We start from the raw sequence: 22,130 nt of genomic DNA, 5'->3' as shown, positions 1-22,130 counted from the left end.
CTCTTCTCCACAGTGAACCGACAGTTTGCCCAGTTCTAGATAGATGTTCTGGGCTGTTCTAAGTTGTAGTTAATATTCATGGTTCTATGGTTGTAGATAATGGCTCTAGGTTGTAGACAACTGTAGTTGTAGGTAATGCTTCTTGCGTGTAGTAGTGGGGTCTACGTTGTCGATAGTAGTTCTACATTTGTTTCTAGAACGTAGGTTCAAGGTACAGTGGCATTTACCTGGTAGAACGGACCATCCTGGCCAACAGAGTTCTCTTCTCGTCCAAAGTGAAATGCATGACTCCTGGTATCTCAAACTTCTGCCTGATCCACTGACACTGGTCGAGGTCATTAATGAACATGAACTCTACTCCAATGTGCTGACAGTACGCCATCTACAAAGACAAACACATTATGACCATTAGCATTACAATTGTAGGAGTAGTAGCAGTATTTATTAAATACGATACAGAGGCGGTACTCAAATATAATTTGCGGCCATCTACTGTATACGGCTACAGGGATTTCAACTGCAGAGCACTTCGTTACCTTCATATATACTGTATAGGTGTATTGGAAAGGCCGACAGCCCTAGTGTGTGTGTGTGTGTACGTGTGACACACACCTCCAGACGGCGTATGATCTCCTTGAGAGGCAGAGCGGTCTCGTTTCCTCCTATGAAAGTGGTGGTCGGCAGACGGAACACCTTCTCCAGGTCCGACTCATTCAGGCCATAGAATTCTTCATGTCCCATAATGCACCACAGGGGGGCGACGGCAGGGAGGGAGAGGTTGCAGAAGGGAGGATATGGGGAAAGAGGAAGCAAAGAGGATGGAGGATATGGATATGGATATGCACACGCACACGCACACACACACACACACACACACACACACACACACACACACACACACACACACACACACACACACACACACACACACACAGTGATGGATTAAGACCAATTGAGGAAAAGAAGGTAAGACCAGCATTATGAGTTAGTGAGTGCATGAGTGATTTAAGGATTCCATAAGTAGTTATGAAGCCAAGTCGTTCAGACCAGTGGTTGAAACAACAGAGTCAAGTGCAAGAGAGACAGATGAAATATGAAGACAGGAGAAAACAAGAGGAAGAAAATGGGTGTGTGGATAAGAATGAGTTGTGTTAGTAGCAGGCAGTAGAGACGGTAGTTGTAGCAATAGCATTAGCAGAGGTTGTTGCATTAAACAGCAGTTGCGGCATTAGAAGTTTGTTTTAGAGAGGATAGGGGGAGAATTAGGTAGTTGGACATTCAAAAGAAGAAAAAAAGGGGGGGGGGGAAACGAGGAGACATTAACTCATTAACATCCTTATCAATGGCAGCAGATAAGCGATCAATCAATCAATATTTTAATACAGTAATACCAAGGTCCTGTTTCCAAGAGCCAACCAAAGGATCAAAACGCACAGTTGGGAGTCCTACAGCATGTTACATAAGCTGTGCACAGCTTCTCACTTAAGTTATGGTGCAAAGTCCACACACTAAACGATACGTTGAAACCAATTAGTTTGATAGTAAAGCTTGCGTGTATGTTTTGTTGTACCACAGAGAATGTAAGATTAGTCTTGGTTACACTGTCGTAAAGTCCCCACCAATCAAAATATTATTTCATAAAATGAAAATCACTATCTTTATTACTGTGTTTTAGATAAACAAAATGTTAACAGTCTGTCTGATCTATCTGGAGTGGGACAGCTCAGTTGCCTACCTCAGTTACTTAAAATTACATTCGTATTTTATTAACACTTGTTTTGTAATATAGCACCATTGTCAATAACTGTCTTGCGCAAGGACGACAGGTCTTGCAGAGAAAAGATAAGCCAGACTTCTCGCCGCAATTGTCTCTTGTAATTCCCAGTGTCTCAACTCGTGCGAGCACAAGGATTGTATTCTGACACGGAACGCATAGCAGACATAAAGCAGCGGTATGACCTCAAACTTATCCAAATGTTTTACAGAGGTTGTTTACAGCTACTATGGACTAGGTTGACGTAAGATTTAAACTGTAACTTCTGCCTACATCTCCAGGCAATGTCTGAACTTTCGCACAGTTGGTGCATGCTAGTGCTGGGCTTAATTTATAAATGCTGCTTTCCAACAAGTATCTCCTAATCTAGGGAGCTTTCCGTGGTTTTGACCAGATGGATATGCCTCTCGTTCAAAATATGAACGCGAGGGATTATTCAGCGACTTTATCGTAATGATATCGAGGTAAGCAAGCAAAAATATTTCTCCCAGTTTTTGTCCGGAACGGAAGGGGGTGGCTTACAGAGTAAAAGTGGACATATCTGCGGCGCAGATATCTTCCGCGCAGATTCTGCGTGGCACCCAGAGCTGTTATTTTGAAGAAAAAAATCCCTGCGCTGATCGTGTTAAGTTAACGGGTCTTCTGACCCGCATACGTAGACACATTGTTTGGAGACAGTGGGAATTAGTGACACTGAGACAGTGAGTAGTGAAATAAAAGACAAATATTTTCAGAGATTTAGCTCTCCTCAAAAGGGCAGCTTGTGAACAGATGCACAATATCTGACCTCCATGGCCCCAGCAACAAGACACGTGAGCAGAGGAGGGCAAGCAGGTCAGTCCACCAGGGCTATAAATGTATCTCAAGAACACCATCGGTGAACACATTCTGCAAAGTCATTCTGTTACGAATAAAGGGATTTTGCTTTCATTCACCTTTACAGAAGTCATAACGATAAAGAAAACTTGAACCTTTATATGAGGATACAAATAAATGGTTAAATAACAAAATAACCACATTACCGACTACTGAATAATGAACATTACATTAGATGACCTTATAGAACAGAGTGCATCCAGTCAGCCAACGATTAATCTCAGAATATAATTTGAGCGTGAACTGAACACGCCCTGTATAACACGAACAGTACAACCAAAGTACAGTACTGTAACACAGTCACTACCATCCAGTATTTTACAAACTACAACCGTGCTTAAGTATGCCACACACACACACACACACACACACACACACACACACTCAGGCAGCGGAATCTTAGCAACTAACTACAGCACAATCTAACAAAGGACCCGGTCTGCCAGCGATTCCCACACTACAGTAGCTGAATAATCAGACACCATGTAAACATTATTAACTAGCTGGTAGGGTGAAGGAGAAGAGGGGAAGAAAAGGTGGCCGATCCAAATGTCAACACTCAGGCCGACTAGCAGACTCGGTCCTCATGGACTTTGGTCCTGTGTACCGTTTCTATTCACTACATCAAGTCCGCTAGGGAGCAAGGCTGCGATGGTACAAATGCACTAATGAGACAGACAGGACTTCAGACCTCATCCATTGCCATGCATTGAAAAAAAACTACATGATGCATCATGTAATTAGAGAGAATCTGGAAGCTCACAGCGCAATGCAACACACTTCTAAAGGACGCTATAGGGTTGATGTGGTCAACATTTAATTATAACAGTACGATCACAGATCATGGCTTTTATCACCTGTGCTTTAGAAGCCCAATCATGCAATATCTAATCAAACCTCACTACATCAACAAACTTAAAATTATCAAATACTTTTAAGGTTTAGTCGCTGTTTTTTTGTAATGCTTTTATTTATATTATTTAGTATACTATACTTTCTGTGATGTTCCTTTACAATACTGTCTTCCTTATTGCCATGAATTCTGCGTAATCCCACTAGAAAAGTCTGAAGTCTGCACCCAATGAATTGGGAGACTTGAGGAGCCCGAGCCACATTTTGAGGAAAACAAACACACACTTCATGTCTGCCAGTTTAGAGAAATCAAGCCATTTGGATTAAGCGTAACAGTCTGGGTGAGAGCTGGGATTCTGCACAACAAGCGCTGCATGTGCTGTTGACTGAACAGGAACAAGCCAAAAAGCACCAGCTATAAGCTAAAGCTAGCACAGACCTCCTGATACACATCTGAGATTTAGACCCTGTCCACAGTCATTTGGATATTTTGCGAAACTAATATTTTCCTCTATGTTTGGGCCTAAAACACAGATGTTTAAATTAAAACACCTTCTAAAGTGGAGATTTAAAAGAAAATCAGTTTTCTGTAGATCCATGTAGCCACTTAAAACAAGCTCAATTTGTGCATGCCCATTGTTGGTTTTTGTAATAAGCATGCGCATTGCTGCAATCAACTGCACCACTTAACCGGTGCGCAAAGCCATCTGCCCAATGTCACTACTTAGTCCACAGTGTCTGCAGTTTAAAGTCTACCAGAAATGGTAAATTTTTGAAAGGTTTTCTGGGGCACTGCTGGCCTAGCAGTTAAGGCACATACCACATATTGCAGCCTGACAGCGAGTCGCAGGTTCGATTCCCAAGCCAGATTACCTTTGCTGTGTGTCACTCCCCATCTCTCTCTATTGTTCGCTATCAATAAAGACAGAAAAAGCCAGAATAATTAACAATTTTCAAAAATGTAAAAGGTGAGACAACCTTTTTAGGTTCTTTTTATTTGACGGCCTGTACAGAATTTAACACAGAATCACATTTCTTATCTGGTCCTGACCAGGAACACGTTTCTGCATTAAATGTGTATTTGCCTTTTACGAGTGTATGGAGATATATCTTTTAACTACAGTCATGTGGACATGATTCTTGTTTTGTTTATTTAACGGATGGCGATAATATCCATTCAGAAAAATATCCATATACGTGTGGTCAAGGCCTTAAGAGTCCATACAGAGGGCACTATTACTGTAGCTTTAGGAAGGGTTGGGGGGGGGATTCAGTCTAAAGTGAAATGACAAACATATTGTCTGTAGTTGGGACAAACCTACCTATATAGTCTATATATTCTACAAATATTCACTGCCTATGTACAGTATGCGCATGCGCGCGCGCACACACACAGACACACATACACACAGGGCAGTTTATTTCATACCTCCTTCTACCTCCGTTAGATAGACCAGCCTCTTCTGTAATCCAACCACGTCTTGGGAGGGGGCGGGGGAGAGAGAGGCCCGGAGACCATTAATGACATAATGACCTTCACTTACTACACCAGTCAAGGTCTCTGAATATCCGAGTGTCCGCCACATGTTTCTTTGCTTTCAGCCATCTTGGACAGCAAATGGGTGCCAATCTTCCTCTACTACTACTACTACAACCAACACCAGGCTGACCACCGCAGCCCCGCAGCCTTCTGCATCACACATCAAACTGACCACAGCCCCGCAGCCCCGCAGCCCCGCAGCATCATCACACATCAAACTGACCACAGCCCCGCAGCATCATCACACATCAAACTGACCACAGCCCCGCAGCCCCGCAGCATCATCACACATCAAACTGACCACAGCCCCGCAGCCCCGCAGCATCATCAAACATCAAACTGACCACAGCCCCACAGCATCATCAAACATCAAACTGACCACAGCCCTGCATCATCACACATCAAACTGACCACAGCCCCGCAGCATCATCACACATCAAACTGACCACAGCCCCGCAGCCCCGCAGCATCATCACACATCAAACTGACCACAGCCCCGCAGCATCATCACACATCAAACTGACCACAGCCCCGCAGCATCATCACACATCAAACTGACCACAGCATCACACATCTCCAATCTCCTGTGTACCCTCAATATGGATTAATATTTTAAAACAAGGCTTCTCAACTTCTGTGCTGGCCTCATGATCCAAAAGTGGGTCCCACCAAGAGGTCCTCACAGAGTCCTAGACCAAGAATGGCTTCTATCATGAATAGATTAAAAAGGTTCAGGTGCCAACTAGCACACCCAGGTGAGAACCAGTGATTTAACAGAGGTGAGGGTACTACTTGTTTTGATGGAATCAGACGGAGTGAGTGGAGAATGTGAGATACAAGAAAACTCCATGCTGAAGATGCACAGATCTGGATAATAAGGACGCCACATGACAAATACCACTGCTGAGTGAGTTTCCACAGACATGTCCCATGTTCGGCACAGGGAACCTTCTCCACAAATACACCAGCAGTTGAGGATCATCATTGTAGCGTTAAAGAAAGGAAGCAGATTTACACTGACTGCGTTTTGGAACGGAAGGGACAGTTCATTGCATAATTTTTAAGTAAATGTGGATAGGAACCGTGGTGCCAAAAGCTCCACTTGTATTTTTGTCCTTAACTGAGACATTCACACACAGAACAGCTGTGCAGACATAAATGGAAGAATGTCCAAGTTAATGATTGGAAGGTCAGCGGATCAGAACACGGTCAGTGTAAACACAATGTCCATCTGCTGATGAAGAACATAGCCACCACTGAACCAAGCTACAGCACATTAAAACAAAGTCTAAATACACACATGGCCAAAGAAACACTAAACCAAACCTGCTCAACATCATCAGACAGGGCCCATCCATACTGTAGACACACAAACTGAAACCGCCATACAAAAACAAAACAAAAAACCATCTCCGGCCAGGACTACAGTTCCACAGCTTGAAGCCATTTACAGCCTCATCGAGCAAAACACTCAACCGATACGCCAACAGCCTCAGGCAGCACAAGCAAACAGATACTTCGTGTCTAAATCGGCATCCACCTCAATACACAACCCGTTAACCGACCGTGCTGAACAATCTCACTACAGGTAGGGAAATAAATCACTCGTGTGAAGTGAGGGGCGCCGTGGTAATGTTGAAATGAAGCATAATTTTTTACTTTTAAAAGCCTGCACACACGTGGCAGTCACTTTCATTCCTTTCATATTCACTGCCACTATATACGTTACGAGATATGAACGCTGTGCAATTGTATAAAACAGATACATTTATATTGGCCACATGACTTGGCTGCCATTTAAGAGTTTTGTTAAAAGGTGGTCTAAACAAACATTAAGTCCATAGACTTGGCTGCCATATGATGTAATTTCAAAAGCCAGGCATTGGAGGGGCTAGTGCCCCTCAAAAACTAGATTTTGTTGCATTACCACTACCAGCTGCCAGCATATAATGTATTCTACTATTATGACTAGGCCCTGTATTCATTGTTCCAATCTGTAGCACGGCTAGCGCCATGCAACACATACTGTAGCGTATGTATCTGATAGTGATAGCATGCAAAAAAATCTCTTTTCAAATGCATTTCATGACCTCATTCAGCAGCCACATCCAAAAGGGTTTCAGATTGTTGTTTTTTTTACATGCACACAGAGTACAATGTCAGATTTTCTGGTTTGACATTGTTTTACAATGTACCAGATTGCCATCGAGTTAGACATTTATTTACAATCAAAAACCAGAATGTACAGTGTCACAGCATCCCATGTTAATGACAAACTCTAGCACATTTCAGTTTGCATAAGGTTGATCCAGGTTAAGCTGTCATGCTGGACAGGTAAAACCTGAAACAGGCCCAACCCTATTCAGAACGTTTATTATGATAGTGTTATTACAATTTCAAATGTGAGTGTCTGTGTCAGAGTCCATTATAGTTTAACCATTACAGGATCATGGCAGGGTTACAAGCAGAGTAGTCGTTTAACTTGGCGACTTTCCCCTGAGCACTTCCTCTAGAGGGAATCCCTGCCGCCATCTCTTAAAAAGGAGTAGTTCACCCAAAGAACGACTTATTTTCTATCAATTAAACACCCCATGAAGCCTTGAACTCATGGAGGTTGTTTTGTTTTGGTGGCATTCCTGAGCCGGGTCATCGGTCAGAAGGAGAGACTTTGCAAGTCTCCTACCGAAACAATTTAAGTCTCCTACCGAAGCAATTCAAGTCTCCTACCGAAGCAATTCAAGTCTCCTACCGAAGCAATTCAAGTCTCCTACCGAAGCAATTCAAGTCTCCTACCGAAGCAATTCAAGTCTCCTACTGAAGCAATTCAAGTCTCCTACCGAAACAATTCAGGGCACCCATTTTTTGGGTGAACTACTACGCTCAAGTGCTGTTCCATTACACAGAAATACTAGTATAGTATTTCTATTAATACTAAATCTAATAGAGACATACAGTGAATCCTCAGAGCCAATTGAAATGAACACTCATTGTTTTACTATGTAGGTCACAGTATAGAGGGCAAGTGTTCCATTTAACCCATTAAAACCAGGAAAGCCATTCATTTTAGATGTTAGCTACAGTATAATACTGTATACTGTATATAGCAACATACGTTTTTCAGAACGTCACAGTGACACTTTGTGCCGAGCTGCGAGCATGTACATCTGCTATTTTAGATTATTTCTTTTTTGTTGGGCTGGGTCATTGGCCCAAAACATTTTCAGGTGGGGGTCCGTGTCAAAATACATATCATTTTTGGGGTACATGGCACTAAAATGTTTGGGAACTACTGATTTAGAAGGCATTTGTTGAATCTGCCTCAAGTCTTAATGGGTTAAATTCCCGTTTATAGGAAAGTAAAGGCAGACAGAGGATGCTAATCCATTGAACCTCCTAAACCCTGCATACTTCATTAACTGGGGTCCCCCAGGGGTCTGTACTTGGCCCCCTACGCCTTCACGCTCTCTTCATAAAAAATAACCGTTCTACAACTCGTAGGTCAACGATTTTTTTCTGAATGCCAAGAATTGGGACGCTAGGGTTCATGTGGTTATAAAAAAACGATTGACTATTGGTAAATTAATAAAATAATCAGATTCTGGAGACAAACAACAGTTAAAGGGATAGTTCAGATTTTTTTTTAACTTAAGCTGTATGAAATACTTGCCATTAATATAGTGGTTGCAACTGTATTGATTGTTCGAGTCCCGTGGTGGGAGTTCTGCCCTGGTTTTGGTGAAATATTAAGTAGTTCTGATCATTTTGTGGGGAGCACAGGGAGCCACACAATAAAAGTAAATGAATCCACAAAACTAACGTCATTTGTATTGTTGATCTATTTCTAAAATATTAGTGCAACTGCAGAAGGGTCAAAGTTGAACGAAAGTTGTGCTAATTCATATTATAACTAGGTCCAGTAGCAAGGTGTACCAACACCTCAAATACACCAGCTTATAGAAGGCGAGACAAATGGAAAAATGAAGGCACAGAGCTAAGAAAAAAGGCAGCATCACGGCTAGTGCTAGTAGTTAGGGTTGGGATCCCGAATCGAAGGAACCGGATCCAACATTGAGGAACCAAAATCGGTTCCATCACATTTTGGAACAGTTTCTGGAACCGGTTTGATCTGATCAGAGCTGGTTATGTGGACTTCCCGTCTGCTATACAAATACAATACTGGTGATTCGCAAACATTTTAATTTAAACGACCACCATACAGACTTTTAAGGGTCTATTTGGAACCCCCAATAGGAACCGTTAAGGACCCGGAACCATACAAATCCTAAAGGATCCCAACCCTAGTGCCAATGCTACACAATGGAGATTTCAGTAACAAAGTTCAGCGATGCTGCAAAACAAATTTGTCACAAGCTAACAACAAGATGCCAAGCAGAGGGGCTAAGAGATACAGCTGGCCCCCAGTAAATGCCCACCAAGCGCAGACCAAGGAGCCGGACCAACGCACCTGGGTCTAGTATCTGAAAGCTTCTCAAATACTGGTTAAATCTCATTTATATTTGTATAATTAACTTTTTGAGAACATTGCTTCGTATTTTAATTTCGGGTTATAGTTTTATTATTACACTGACCTCATATATGTATGCTAGATTATTGTAATATGGTCCCATCTGTGTGTGTGTGTGTGTGTGTGTGTGTGTGTGTGTGTGTGTGTGTGTGCGCACGCACGAGCAGTGTGTGTATGAGTGTGTAATCAAAATAACTTGACACAGATGGGAAGATTTTCATGATTTCATTGGTTGGAATGATCAGTAAGCTGCCCTGAAGATTTCAGAATAGAACAAGGTCAGAGCCAGGTCATGGTTACATAATCATGCATTTCTCAGAAACATCATCAACAATCATAGAACAAGAGGTGTTGCTCTGAGAGTGCTTTGCATCCTCGGGTGCTTTTTAAATTGGTATCGTTTCTTTGATAAATTTCAGTAGTCTTGTCTCATATCTGTAGTGCTGCTTGGAAAGCCTCTTTCCACATCAACAAGACGCATTACAAAAGATGACTTTTGGCCCCCATCTTAGGGCGATGGGGACCAAGCAGTGATTACCGGTATGTGGTCTAAAACCGGAGGTTCCAGTTCAGCACTACAGCCAACTCCTCGACCCTTCATCGGCCACTGTTTACATCTTGAGACACAAGAATGGAATTGGAGTTCCATTCGAAGACGTTTATGAATGAGAATAATTATTGTTATCGAAGACTGTTCTGTTGAGGAGGAAATGTCATTGTCGAAACAACAAAGCCAAGAGGAGGTTGTTGTAACGATAAATTGGAACCTCAGGCTTTAGCAACAAAATAAAATAAATCACCCATTGTCTTATGACCACTGCATTATAAAACTCTACTTCCTGGTGTATTTTAACATCCATTAGTGTATTATTTATGACATTCTATAACGACTGTCCAATGCCTTATTTATAACATTCTAGATTAGAAGTACTACCCTGGATATAACGTCTCTATGAAGACATTCCATGGTCTAATACACAGATAATGTTCTCCAAGGTTTGGCCAGCATATGAGAGGGTTTCAGATAGATGGGGATTCAGATGCTATGCTGGGGAGCTGGGAGCTAGCCCATTTATCAGATTCTAAAAATGTCTTCTAAATCCTGACAGTTTTCTGAAAAAGCTATGTTTCTATGTTAGTCGTTCTTCGATTTTTCAAAAATAGCAGACCTACAAGCTCGTAGCGCGCCACTCGGTGGCGCGCTATGAGCTTGTAGATCTGCTATTTTCCACCAAAAGGGGTTCCCGCCCAAAATGGAGCAAGAGAGATGTTTATCTGTTTCTCACCCAGTTTGTCGGAGGAGGTGATGATGTCCGTGGGAACACAAGAATCCAGATCGGCATCCATGATGCCGAGAGGGTCCAACTGGGCCACGTGGTGCCCTCGGATCTGAAATAGAGGACAGAGGTGGCGGAGTAGAGGAATGGAGGAGAGACCAAGATAGGGAACAATAGAGAAAGCAGAGGGTGGAGGGAGAGAGAGCGCATGAAAGCAGCAATATTACACCTCCCACACACACACACACACACACACACACACACACACAAAAAATATATAAAGCCATTGCTATAAAAAGCAATAGCACTATGAACTTGAAATTGTATTGATTGATACATTATCACTGAATATACCGTCAATCGAAAATCCTATAGTAGATATCAAACAGACTCGTCAGTATACAAGTAGCTGTGTTATCAGATAGTGGGCTGTATTTTGCGTGTCTTAAGTACCAGGTCTTATTACCTAACTTGAGTAAACTAAAGACCTGGAGGCGTGATCAATGCTCTTTGGCCACTCAGAATAGCCAAATGACATTGATCACGCCTCCAGGTCTTTAATTTACTCAAGTTAGGTAATAAGACCTGGTACTTAAGACACTCAAAATACAGCCCAGTATCTCTTATTGTCCTATTACAAGGGCTGATCTCAATGTTTTTAAGATGTAGAATTTATGTACATACACATACAAACATATGTTGTTACAGACAATACTACAGTACTGTCCCTTCAAAGTCATCTCCCCCAGATTATTCTGTATTTATCCCAATGTTCCCGTCATGTACAGACAGAGGAATGTTTCAAGTCTCTGCGAGTTAATTTTAATACTATCATGAATGCAATATCAAACAAACCACTGTATGCTTTGGAAAATGTTTGGCTGTATTGTCAACTTGAAAAAAATGGTGCATCCATTATATAACGTCTTTGTCCAAAACCCTTTACATCAGTGGTTCCCAAACTTTTTCATGTCAAGGACCCCCAAAATGATACTCATTAGCCTGCGGACTCCCATTTGAAAATATATGTCAAGGACCCCCATAAGAGAAGATTGTTATAGCTCTAGCAGTGATTTTCAACCATTTTCATTTCACAGGCCCCCCAGTTTGACCTGAATTATGCCACGGTCCCCTATTTAATGGCATTTCCGATCTCTGGGACCCCAATGTATATTGTAAAATCAAAGTTAATTTTAACGGGTCCATTTGGTTCCATTTGTACACTCTCTAAGTTACAGACCCATAAGAATCCATTTGGTTCCTAACTATCATTTAGCTGGGCGACCCCCCTGGAACTCCCTCAATGCTTTACATTGCTTTACATTGTGCAAACTGCGCTCCCAGAAATCCTAGAATCTCCAAAAGTACAGTAAGGGGAAGCAGAGAGCCTCCAACTATCAAGCTCCTCACCACCGGTGGAAACTTGTACTACAGTACATTTAAGAGTAGGCTTAAAACTTTCCTTTCTGACAAAACACACAGGCTTGCCTTGGATTAGCCTCATTTATGCTGCTCTAGCCTTTAGACTGCCAGGGGACTTTCCATGATTCCACCAAGCTCCTCTCGTCTCATCTCCATCTGTATGCAATATGCTTTCATGTCCCGTCAATGCATGTTCACCAACTCGACTTCGGCCTAAGCCCTAAGGTCTTAATGCGTTCATTAATTCCAATGTTCTCAAAAACAACCTGGTGCTGTCAAATCAACCTATTCATTTGAAAATATATATTTTTACTGATCAGTTTGATGACCACAGGAAACCACAAGAAACCAACAAGTGTGAGCCCTTTATATTGTAGAATTCACTGTTTTTGTTTATATATTGGGAAACAATTACAATGTTGCAGTGTTGTGGACAAAGTTTGCAGACACAGTTGAGTTTGGAACCTTGGATCTGGCACATCTGATGGCAAAAGTGTAAGTATAACAACAGTGTATTAAAGAACCTCTGTATAATCCACCTGTGATACATTTTACTATAACGTTTTCATCAGCCCTTGTATATTTAAGTTAATCCGTTTGTACACATCCAGGATATAGAATTCATCACAATTAAATAAATTATATATAGACTTGATGTATTGCGTTTTTTGACACAATACATCTGACCAGAGAATGTGTTTTTCGTGTCTGTGCGCTACCTGATAAGCTCTGATGAGCGACTGGACAGCCAGGTGGTCTTCTACCATTTTGTCGACGTTGGTTTGGGTCCCCATCGCACTGGGCATCCCTGCTGGCAGCGTCAGAGACAAGGGACTCTGGTAGGCGGCCCCCGGAGGGGCCCCGGCATTGGCATTACGAAAAAATACATCCCACGACTGCAGAGGAGGGGGGAGAGGAAAGAGGACCAGATGTTAGGTATTCACCAGGATTTAATTTCGGCAGAACAGATCATTTGTGATACTTTACTGTTGAGAACCATATGCCACTCTCTCACACACCATCTCTTCTCTACCAACTGAAATTTAATTTGAATTATTCATAAGTCCCGAAGTACTGACATCACTCACTCATGATCAGGGTTCTGATGAGGTTCTGCAACCCTCATCAGGGTTTCAGAAGTAATTTCTCTATGGAGAACAACATTGGGTCATCTTAGAACAGTCTAATATAAGAATTGTGGTCCAAATGATAAACAAACCGTCTGTGATATTGTCGGGGAGGTGGCACAGTATCGTTTACGATGGTAACTCATATTTGATACAGTCTGTTTCTGGTGGACATTTACTAATTCGGCGTGATTTGTGACTTTATTTAGATCCAGCACCCAGCCTAGTATATAGATGTGCATGTCCTTTTTAGCTGTTTGTTCAGCCTCCTCTATCGATTTTATTTGACAGCCGATCAATATTTTGGTCTGGTATAGGTATAGGTATCAGAGGACGAGAGCAGGATCTTGGTTTTACTCCAACACCAAGGAGGTCGAGACGACACCCCAAAGTAGTCCTGACAGACCTGTCCTGGACTATGCGGTCGACACGTGGAACAAGCACAGGACTACATCCTGAATAACAGAAAAAAGGTTTGCCTAGTATTGTCTGAGGGGAAAGTGTTGAAAATAGCCTGTACAGTATGATAGACATCCTATATACAGTAAGGCAGATATTTTCTAGATTTCATTATGCTTTAACCCATTTTGGGCGTGAACCCCTTTTGGTGTTTTAAGTATTGTTATACATTAGCCATTGAAACCACTCAGTGCCACCGAGTGCCACACTACGAGCTAGTAGGTCTGCTATTTTTGAAGAATCGTGAAAATGTGACGCAAATCTTTGAATATATATTCTTTCAGAGCCAAAGTATTTAACTCAAACATTTGCTTCTGGGGTGTCCCTGGAACAACACATTTTCAAATGGAGGTCAGTGGCCAATTACATATAATAAGTCCTTGACATGAAAATGTCTGACAGAAACATAGGGTTTTTCAGAAAACTGTCAGGATTTAGAAGACATTTGTAGAATCGTTCCCACATTTCCAGGCAACTTTTATTATTGCCTGTTATTCAGGATATATTGAAGATGCCAAATCAGCTGAGTTTTTTTGCAATTAGTTTGAGTTTGATCCTGCATTTTCCAGAGATTTCCTGTACCAACACCAACATACGTGGGTGGATCATGTACTCAAGAACGATGCAGGAACGCAAAGTACCAACAACCTGGCCAGATGTACCTCCAATCCACTGTCACCACAAAATGCTGTGACCATCAGCAGGAATAGCAATTTCATCCAGTGTCACGAACAAATCAACATCTCCCTTGACCAAGATTGAGAGTGAGACCATAACCGTTTTGACCGCAAAAGTTAATAATCTTGATCTAGCCATCCAGTCTCAAGTTGTTTTGTTCACAGACAGACAAGCCCTGCCAAATAATGCATACATCACTATGGGCAGAGTGGTAATCTTCAGAAGAACTAATCAATCTCCCCATGGGAGTCGGGGACATTCAAGTGCATTTTTATCTGCCTGAGGACTATGATCTCATTAATACTACATATACTGTATCTGAGAATTACTCTCCAATTAGCAATTAGATTAGTGTGTCACTGACAATGTAAGCCACTTTAAGTACCGTACATAGACTACAGTTAAAAATGTCCAGACTTGCAACAAATAATCAGTCTCGTTTGACTTGGTCAGTCACATGTAAGAGGAATTGCAAATGTGGTTGAACTGACAATTTCAAGCTTTGAGTCGTGCATAAGTACAGTATAATGATGATGTATTGACCCCATCACGTCACAGGGACCCCAAAAATGTTTACACAGAAAAAATAATTTAAATTGGGTAATTGCTGCCTATAGTGTGGTTGCCCAGAGGGCAAAGTAAAGTAATCACAACAGAGCCAAGTAGCGCAAAACATCTAAACCAGACTTTAGTATAAAGGGTGTGTCATGTTCCATCAGTGTGTGGAAAGAGGACGTGGCAGACACATGACTCACCAACTCCCTGCCACTCGACCACACACACACACACACACACACACACACACACACACACACTGCTTGAAGAGGGCGGTCGCTTCTTTGATGCAAGAAAGATGTATTTTGACGCTGCACTGCGGCGACATGGGCATAAGGGGTACGCTTGCATGCGGGCCCCTTTGTCTAAGACAAATTTCTTCCTCGGGAGACAACAGTGTTATTAGTAGAAGAATGCTTGCCCTTTATTCAGATTCCAAACCTTTTGTTTCGACCATGCAAGGTCTTCATCAGGGCATGGTCTAAACATGTTGGAGTTGCCTTAATTAAATAATGCACCTATATATATATATATATATATATATATATATATATATATATATATATATATATTTATTTTTTTACACTTTGTATCTTCTCCTGTGAACACGTCCTGGTTACTCCTGTTTTGTAGTTTTTGTTGGGGTTTTGACCTTTTGATCACTGGTGGTGATCCTAACACTGGCTGAGACTCAAGCAAGACTTGCATGATTGTCGGACTGGCAGAGATGAAAATGTCAGTTATGTTAAAATGCCATGTTTATATATTTCAATTAAATCCAATGTAAATCCATCTACTGTAAATGTAAAACTCTCACATTCGTTCCATTGATTGACCATACCCCGACCCCGTGGTTACTGGAATTCACTCACTCATGGGTCATGGGTGGTGGTCATGGGCATGGGTACATACATTCAACAGGTTATTATTAGCCTAGCTGAATGACCTTCACATGGTCTGGGTGTCGACTGCCTCAGTCAGCACAATTCACACAGCATCATAGTCTCCTCTAGAGGGCGCTGCGCCACCAGGCCCACAGCCTCTCATGGACAGATCTCTGGGATTCTCACATAGTGATGCAAATAGCCTGCATCCTTAAGACTCACTAAATTGAGAAAGGACGCAATCATGGCACCCTCTGGGGATCCTGGGATGCAATACTGTACGCAGTACTACTCTAACGTCATTGAAGTAGGACTCATAAAATGTCCCTGGGACCCATCTAAAATGTCCCTGGGAGCTGGGACTCATCTAAAAGACTACCCCTGGGTCCCGGGACCCATTACATTGAAAACCTATTTACAATCCCTGCATAGTATACAAGAATGTATACCTACCACCAGCCTACCAGTCAGTATGTACTATGTAGTCTACATTGTATACCTACTGTACCAGCCAGTATACTAGTGTACATTGTATATACTGTAGGGTTGGGATCCAGAATTGGAGGAACTGGATTAAACATTGTGGAACAGTCACATTTTTTAACAGTTTCTGCCTGAAACTGGTATTTCTCACACTGAGAAAGAGCTGGTATGTGGACTTCATGTCTGCTATACAGTTCTCAAACCTTTACGTTTTAAGGGCCACCATAACTCTGATTGAGAGTGGAAAAAATGTAACCAAATGGACCAGTAACTCCCAGAGTTACAGACTTGTTAGGGTCCAATGGGATAAATGAGAAGGTGTCAAAGTTCCATGTGGGCGGGTGGGGGATTGTTTTTGTTTTGTCTGTAACTGTCCACATTAATTTAACTTCACTGAAGAGAGACGATCTACAAACTAGGCTAGGGCTTTAAGCAACTAGTCGACTATTCAACTAGTCGACTATTCAATCCACTAGTCACGTTGCTGGTACTAGTTGACTACGGTAGTTGATATGTTTGTGTAGGCCTCAAGATCAGATAGAATGCTAGATTATAGTCACCAATGTACAGTTTTTAAATGTACAGTCGGATATCATTAAAACAAGTTTTTTAAAGTTCTTCTTTTTTACATAATAGGTCGTTAAACAACTAGTCGACTAGTAAACTAGGCAACTAGTCAACTAGTAAAAAATCACTAGAAGTCCTACTACAAACTCACAACTAGTCACAAGGCAACATGGGGAGCTGTCAATCCGGACTCCTCTCAGTCAGTATTACAGGAATCCTGTCAGTTCACATTCCAAACACAGCAGCTAGTTTCCAGTAAGGACATTGATTTAATATAGTAAAAATGCGTCGCCGCAAACCGAAAGGATGTTTTTTAAGCTCCTATTAAAATATGAATTCACATATAAAAAAAGGAATGTGGACTGGAAGCAGAATGCTGGGTGCAACACACCCGGCCTGTGATTGACCTGACATGCCATATATATATATATATATATATCCTCTTCTGACCCTGGGGGTCTCAGTGACCCTCAATCATTTCAGTTCAAAAAGCTGTATAAAAGCCAATATGGCACTCAACTATGTGGCATATCATAAATATTGTCACAGCTAGGGGATATCGTAAGTTTAACTCCCTAGCTCTGTCAAAATAATATTCATTCATATCATGTGTCACATGGCATTTATAAAATGGTCACCAGGTATATTTCACAAAAAAGACAACAACCTTAGATTGAATGACCGGATGGCTTTGGGTATCCTGCTGAAATAATGTAGTTACTAGTTACTAAGCAACCGCTAATTTGTTTGGACCAACTTTGTGTGAGTAGTGCACTAACTACCTAGCCAACATAATGCAAAGAAGGCTGCACCATAGAGCCCTGTCTGTGACAGCCTGTTTTGAAGCCCCCCATTCCCTGCCCACTACTGCTTTATGTTTTACTACCCCGGGCCGAATACATATTTCTATTAAAATCATTTCAACCATCCTGCAAAAAAATGTTAAATGACAATCTTCTCTAAATGGACAATCTTGTGTGATGATTTTCTTCCTGGTGCAATCTTCTACTAGCATTAGCAACCTATACTAGCAGCAAGGTCAGGATCAGCAGCCATCAACGAGTGCTGAAAGATCTAGGTTCTATTATCTCCTCGAGATCTGGACATTTTTCATCCATGCTTTTATTTCCTCCCGGTTGGATTATTGTAGCTCATTAACACTACCCTAAGTCGCTCCTCAATACACGGCTAGACTTTAACGAATACTTTTAGAAGGTCTCATATCACTCCAGTGCTTGCTGCTTTACTGTGGCTTCTCCAATTGACTGCAGAATTGTTTTGAACGTGGCAATCAGCATCCAGGATTGGGAATAACAGGTTTCATTCACAGAGGTAATAAATGAGCCCTCCCATCCCATCCAGCGAGTAACTCCACCTGTCCTTCCTTTGCGTCTTACCTTGTGGACACTTTTGGGGTCCTCCAACCAGGCAAAGTACATCTCATCTACATAGTTGGCGCTGGTTCCGTTCAGGAATGGCTCCGAGGCCACCGGCGCCGTGTAGTGCCTGATTGGCTGAAACGTCCTTGTTGAGCCAGAGGCAGCGTGGCCTGTAATAGGCCGTGGTGGCTGGGAGCCAAGAGTCTGAGCCGCCTGTGAGGCGGTGAGCGGCCTCAGCCGCGCGGCACAAGTCCTTAACCGATGCATCAGCAAGTCTTTAATGCACCGCACTCTGCGTAATACTCCAACACAATGCTTGCTCACGTCCTGCCTCCTCTGGGTGGGTGGAGGGAAGAGAAGAGAGGAGAAGAGGTTCCGGTTTCACTTAAAAAAACAACAGGAAAGATGGAACGAAGGGCTGACTGGTCTGTCTGTCTGTCTGTCCACTCTGGGGGTGAAAGAGAGAGAGAAAGAGAGAATGATTGGCTGATTCAAAGGTTACAGAAAGAACAGATGAGAGAGTGACATCGACAACAGTATGAAAGAGAAGTTAATGGAGCAAGCAAGAAAGTAGGAATGGGCATTTGTTTTGTAAACGTGTTTCCACTTGAGAATGTTGTCGGGTCACCCGCAGCACACATCACAAGCCTAGGCCTGGACACACCAACTGCATAATTGAGTTGTACTGAATGTTGCACAACTGACGTACTTGAATACAGCAAGCAGACAAAGCCTACAGCATAAACATTGTTCAAATAAAGTTAGTCATCTCTCATCTGCCTTTCTGGAAATGGTTTCCTGGTGGTTTCCGAGCAATTTTTATTTTAAAAGCAAACTACAAAAAGCCAGTAAAAAATGATTGATACGTACAAATACTCCTTGAAAAAGCCTTTAAGTTAACACGTGTGTAGTACATTTCATGTTTCTATTGTGGCTTTGGACTGTAGAAAGGTTGTCCACAGCAGGGGTTCCTAACCTTTTTGGTTGGAGACCCCCGGAAATCGCCCACGCCCACGATCGCCACCCCCTAATCTATATAAAGCTACTGTGTGAATGGACGTGTCTAATGTATAGTCTACCGTCTGTCTGTCTACAAGTATAAATGTAGTCTTACTGTCTAATGTTGCTGTCCTGCCTCTTATTTGTCAGTAATCTTTACTTGCTAGTTGGCAGTTGCCACTGCTCTAGAGAACATTTAGAACAATGCAAATAATGCACCGCCACCTACACACACGCACACACAAACTAACTCACTGACGGTGGAGAACATGCACGTTACCAATCATTTCGTCTTAGGGTGCACCACCAAAGTTATTTCCTTGAATGAAGCTCATGCTTGACAGTGTACTGTAGATTCATTGAGTTTTTTATGTTGATTGTTTCCAACAGGTGTCAAAGACAGCCTGCTGCATGCATGTGTATGTATGTAACCACTGTAAGTCACATGACCATTGACCCAACCACTGACATGTATGTATGTCACCTTCAGCTGAACACTCCACTTAGCAACGCCAATGTGACTCTAGCCAGAGACATATACTGTTGTTATAAATAAATAAAGTAAATAAATTACCTTATTCATATGCCAAAGTAAGGTTTGAAAACCAACGGACATAGACCACCACACACACACACACACACACACACACACACAGGTCACATTACATGCGTGCACGGGCACACAAGCAGTGTGTGACTGTGTGTGTGTGTGTGTGTGTGTGTGTGTGTGTGTGTGTGTGTGTGTACACCCACACATCAAGTCCTCTCTCTGGGTCAGTAACAAAAGCCTTAGTTTGAACCAAAAATAACATAAGGATTAGGGCAAAAAAAAGTAATTTCACTATTGCTTGTCCATCTCTCAACCCTTCAGAAGTTAAAGACACATGTTTCCTCTTTTCTATATTTATCTAAAGACAGTCAAAGAGGTTGCTGGCACTGACAACACGTGATCAGTCAGCACGAAAGTACAGCAGCGGTTCTGAAAAGGGACTCAGTCAAAACGATTGAGTTCACAGGGGCTCCCGTTTTGTAAACAACGTGAATATTTGTTATATGAGGACATGCTAATACGGATGCAGTGTTTCTACACGGTAAAATCGGTGTTGATTGTGTGCAAATGGTGCTAAATGGACCCGTTGACACTGGAGTTTACTGTGTGTTGTGGTGACCTTGTTGAATACACACTCGCACTACAGCACTCTGATTTCTCCTTCAGCACTGCTCTGACCATAGACCCGCCCATTACAGCTTACAAGGACGATTCCATTGGCTTCTCCGCACCGGAAATGATGTGAAATGACACACCCGTGACCTGCCATTGGCCCGAAGGAGGTGTCACTCACTTTGTCCTTTCTCCACCAAAACAGGCTTCTCTCCCCCGAAAACACAACCTCCCTTTAGCTGTCAAAACAATGTCCCAAATTATGAACCATTTAAAGTTGTTTTTCCACCACTAACCGACAGTAAGACGTGCGCTGCACAGCAGCTAAAACACACACAGGTCGGCTGCAACCGTTTAGCCAGCGAGCTAACGTTTAACGTTATGCAATTGTTATTAGCCCATCATAATTATTAGCTAGCTTCTACTGACTCACTAGTTTAAGTGTTAGCATTTGCGGCTAATAACAGCTACATCAGCGGCGCATTTCTGCACAATGTATGTCCTTACCGAGGCACAAATAAACCAAACAAAAGTTCCTGTTTATATATTACGCCACGGTCACGTCAGGCAGCCTCCGCTGCACGCGGCTATAAGCCGTTAGCAGACTGTCAACGTCAATACCGAATTCCTGAAGAGCCCTTTCTTTTTTTTCTTTTTTTGTTACCTCCGTGGTGAAAACGTCGTATGTTTAAACTCAAATTACGTGTATAAACTTAACGAACTTACCCTCGCGCTAAAAGGTAGAAGAATGAAAGCCTAAAAGCTATGAACTAGTTTACACACCTCGACTTTCAGCGGGCGGCTCCCCTGCGCGCGGCCGCTAGTATCCCTCTGCCCTCTGGTGAAACACGAGTAGTGAGCGCTGCTGCTGCTGTGTGTGGGGCGAGTCTCCATCCCATAGGCAGAAGGGACGGTCGGCGGCGCTGACTTGGGTTGCCATGTTCACTTATTATAAGTGACTTTGGGGTTTTATTATAAGCAACGCAACACAAAGAGTAAACTAACTAGAATGCTATATCTGGCCCTAAAAAAAGAATACACTGTGGCAGAATACCTTAACTAGGTAGACTCAGTGAGTACAGTCTTGCGATCGAGAAAGGCACATACGTAGGCAGACCTGTCTCCCTAGAGAATTGATTGATTGATTGATTGATTGATTTAAATATTTATTAACAGCCTTGCCCTCCGAGGCGGTGGAAAGCCTGGTGAGGCGAGGTTAGTGTAGGCCTAGTAGCCTACTGTAAATGTAAATTGACTGACAAGAAAGCAGGGTTTCCTGACAATCAACTAGCCAATCAAAGCGCGACTGTCCATCCTGGCAATGGGGTCCTGACAACCTGCAAAAAAGCAGCTCGAGGCCCTGTATGTAAATTATTGCGACGCAGCTATGACGTGAAGATGTCGAACATATATCTTGCAAATTAAAGCAATACACTAAATCGTGAACATTGAAGTGTGTCATTGAATAATAATAATAGTAATTATAAAGTAGTCTGTCACAAACCGCTCTCTTTTACAAACGCAGTCATGCAGTCAATTTTTATGAATTGAACAAGGTGGACCCTGTTGTA

At 42.3% G+C, this 22,130-nt stretch overlaps 1 protein-coding gene across 6 annotated transcripts in view; it reads right to left on the bottom strand.

Annotated features, from left to right (window-relative positions):
- The window catches only part of ogdha (oxoglutarate dehydrogenase a), a 32,169-nt gene extending 10,713 nt beyond the window's left edge, over positions 1 to 21,456 (bottom strand). Inside the window, exons 1-8 of one of the 6 annotated variants that reach the window (XM_080766793.1) lie at positions 21,343 to 21,456; positions 18,417 to 18,846; positions 12,986 to 13,162; positions 10,854 to 10,956; positions 4,932 to 4,982; positions 4,376 to 4,414; positions 613 to 728; positions 228 to 382 (exon numbers count right to left, since the gene is read on the bottom strand). In XM_080766793.1, the coding sequence (XP_080622919.1) occupies positions 228 to 382; positions 613 to 728; positions 4,376 to 4,414; positions 4,932 to 4,982; positions 10,854 to 10,956; positions 12,986 to 13,162; positions 18,417 to 18,665 (890 nt within the window). In that variant the 5' untranslated portion in view covers positions 18,666 to 18,846; positions 21,343 to 21,456. Of the gene's footprint in view, positions 1 to 227; positions 383 to 612; positions 729 to 4,375; positions 4,415 to 4,931; positions 4,983 to 10,853; positions 10,957 to 12,985; positions 13,163 to 18,416; positions 18,847 to 21,281 lie in introns of all 6 variants that reach the window. The other 5 variants (XM_080766792.1, XM_080766794.1, XM_080766795.1 and 2 more) reach the window with 5 other exon arrangements.
- Between the last annotated feature and the right edge of the window lie 674 nt (positions 21,457 to 22,130).

Source organism: Protomyctophum bolini (assembly GCF_963924005.1).
Source record: "Protomyctophum bolini genome assembly, chromosome: 6".
NCBI lineage: Eukaryota > Metazoa > Chordata > Actinopteri > Myctophiformes > Myctophidae > Protomyctophum > Protomyctophum bolini.
Note: the sequence above shows the minus strand (reverse complement) of the source record. Positions and strands in the feature narration are given on the sequence as shown.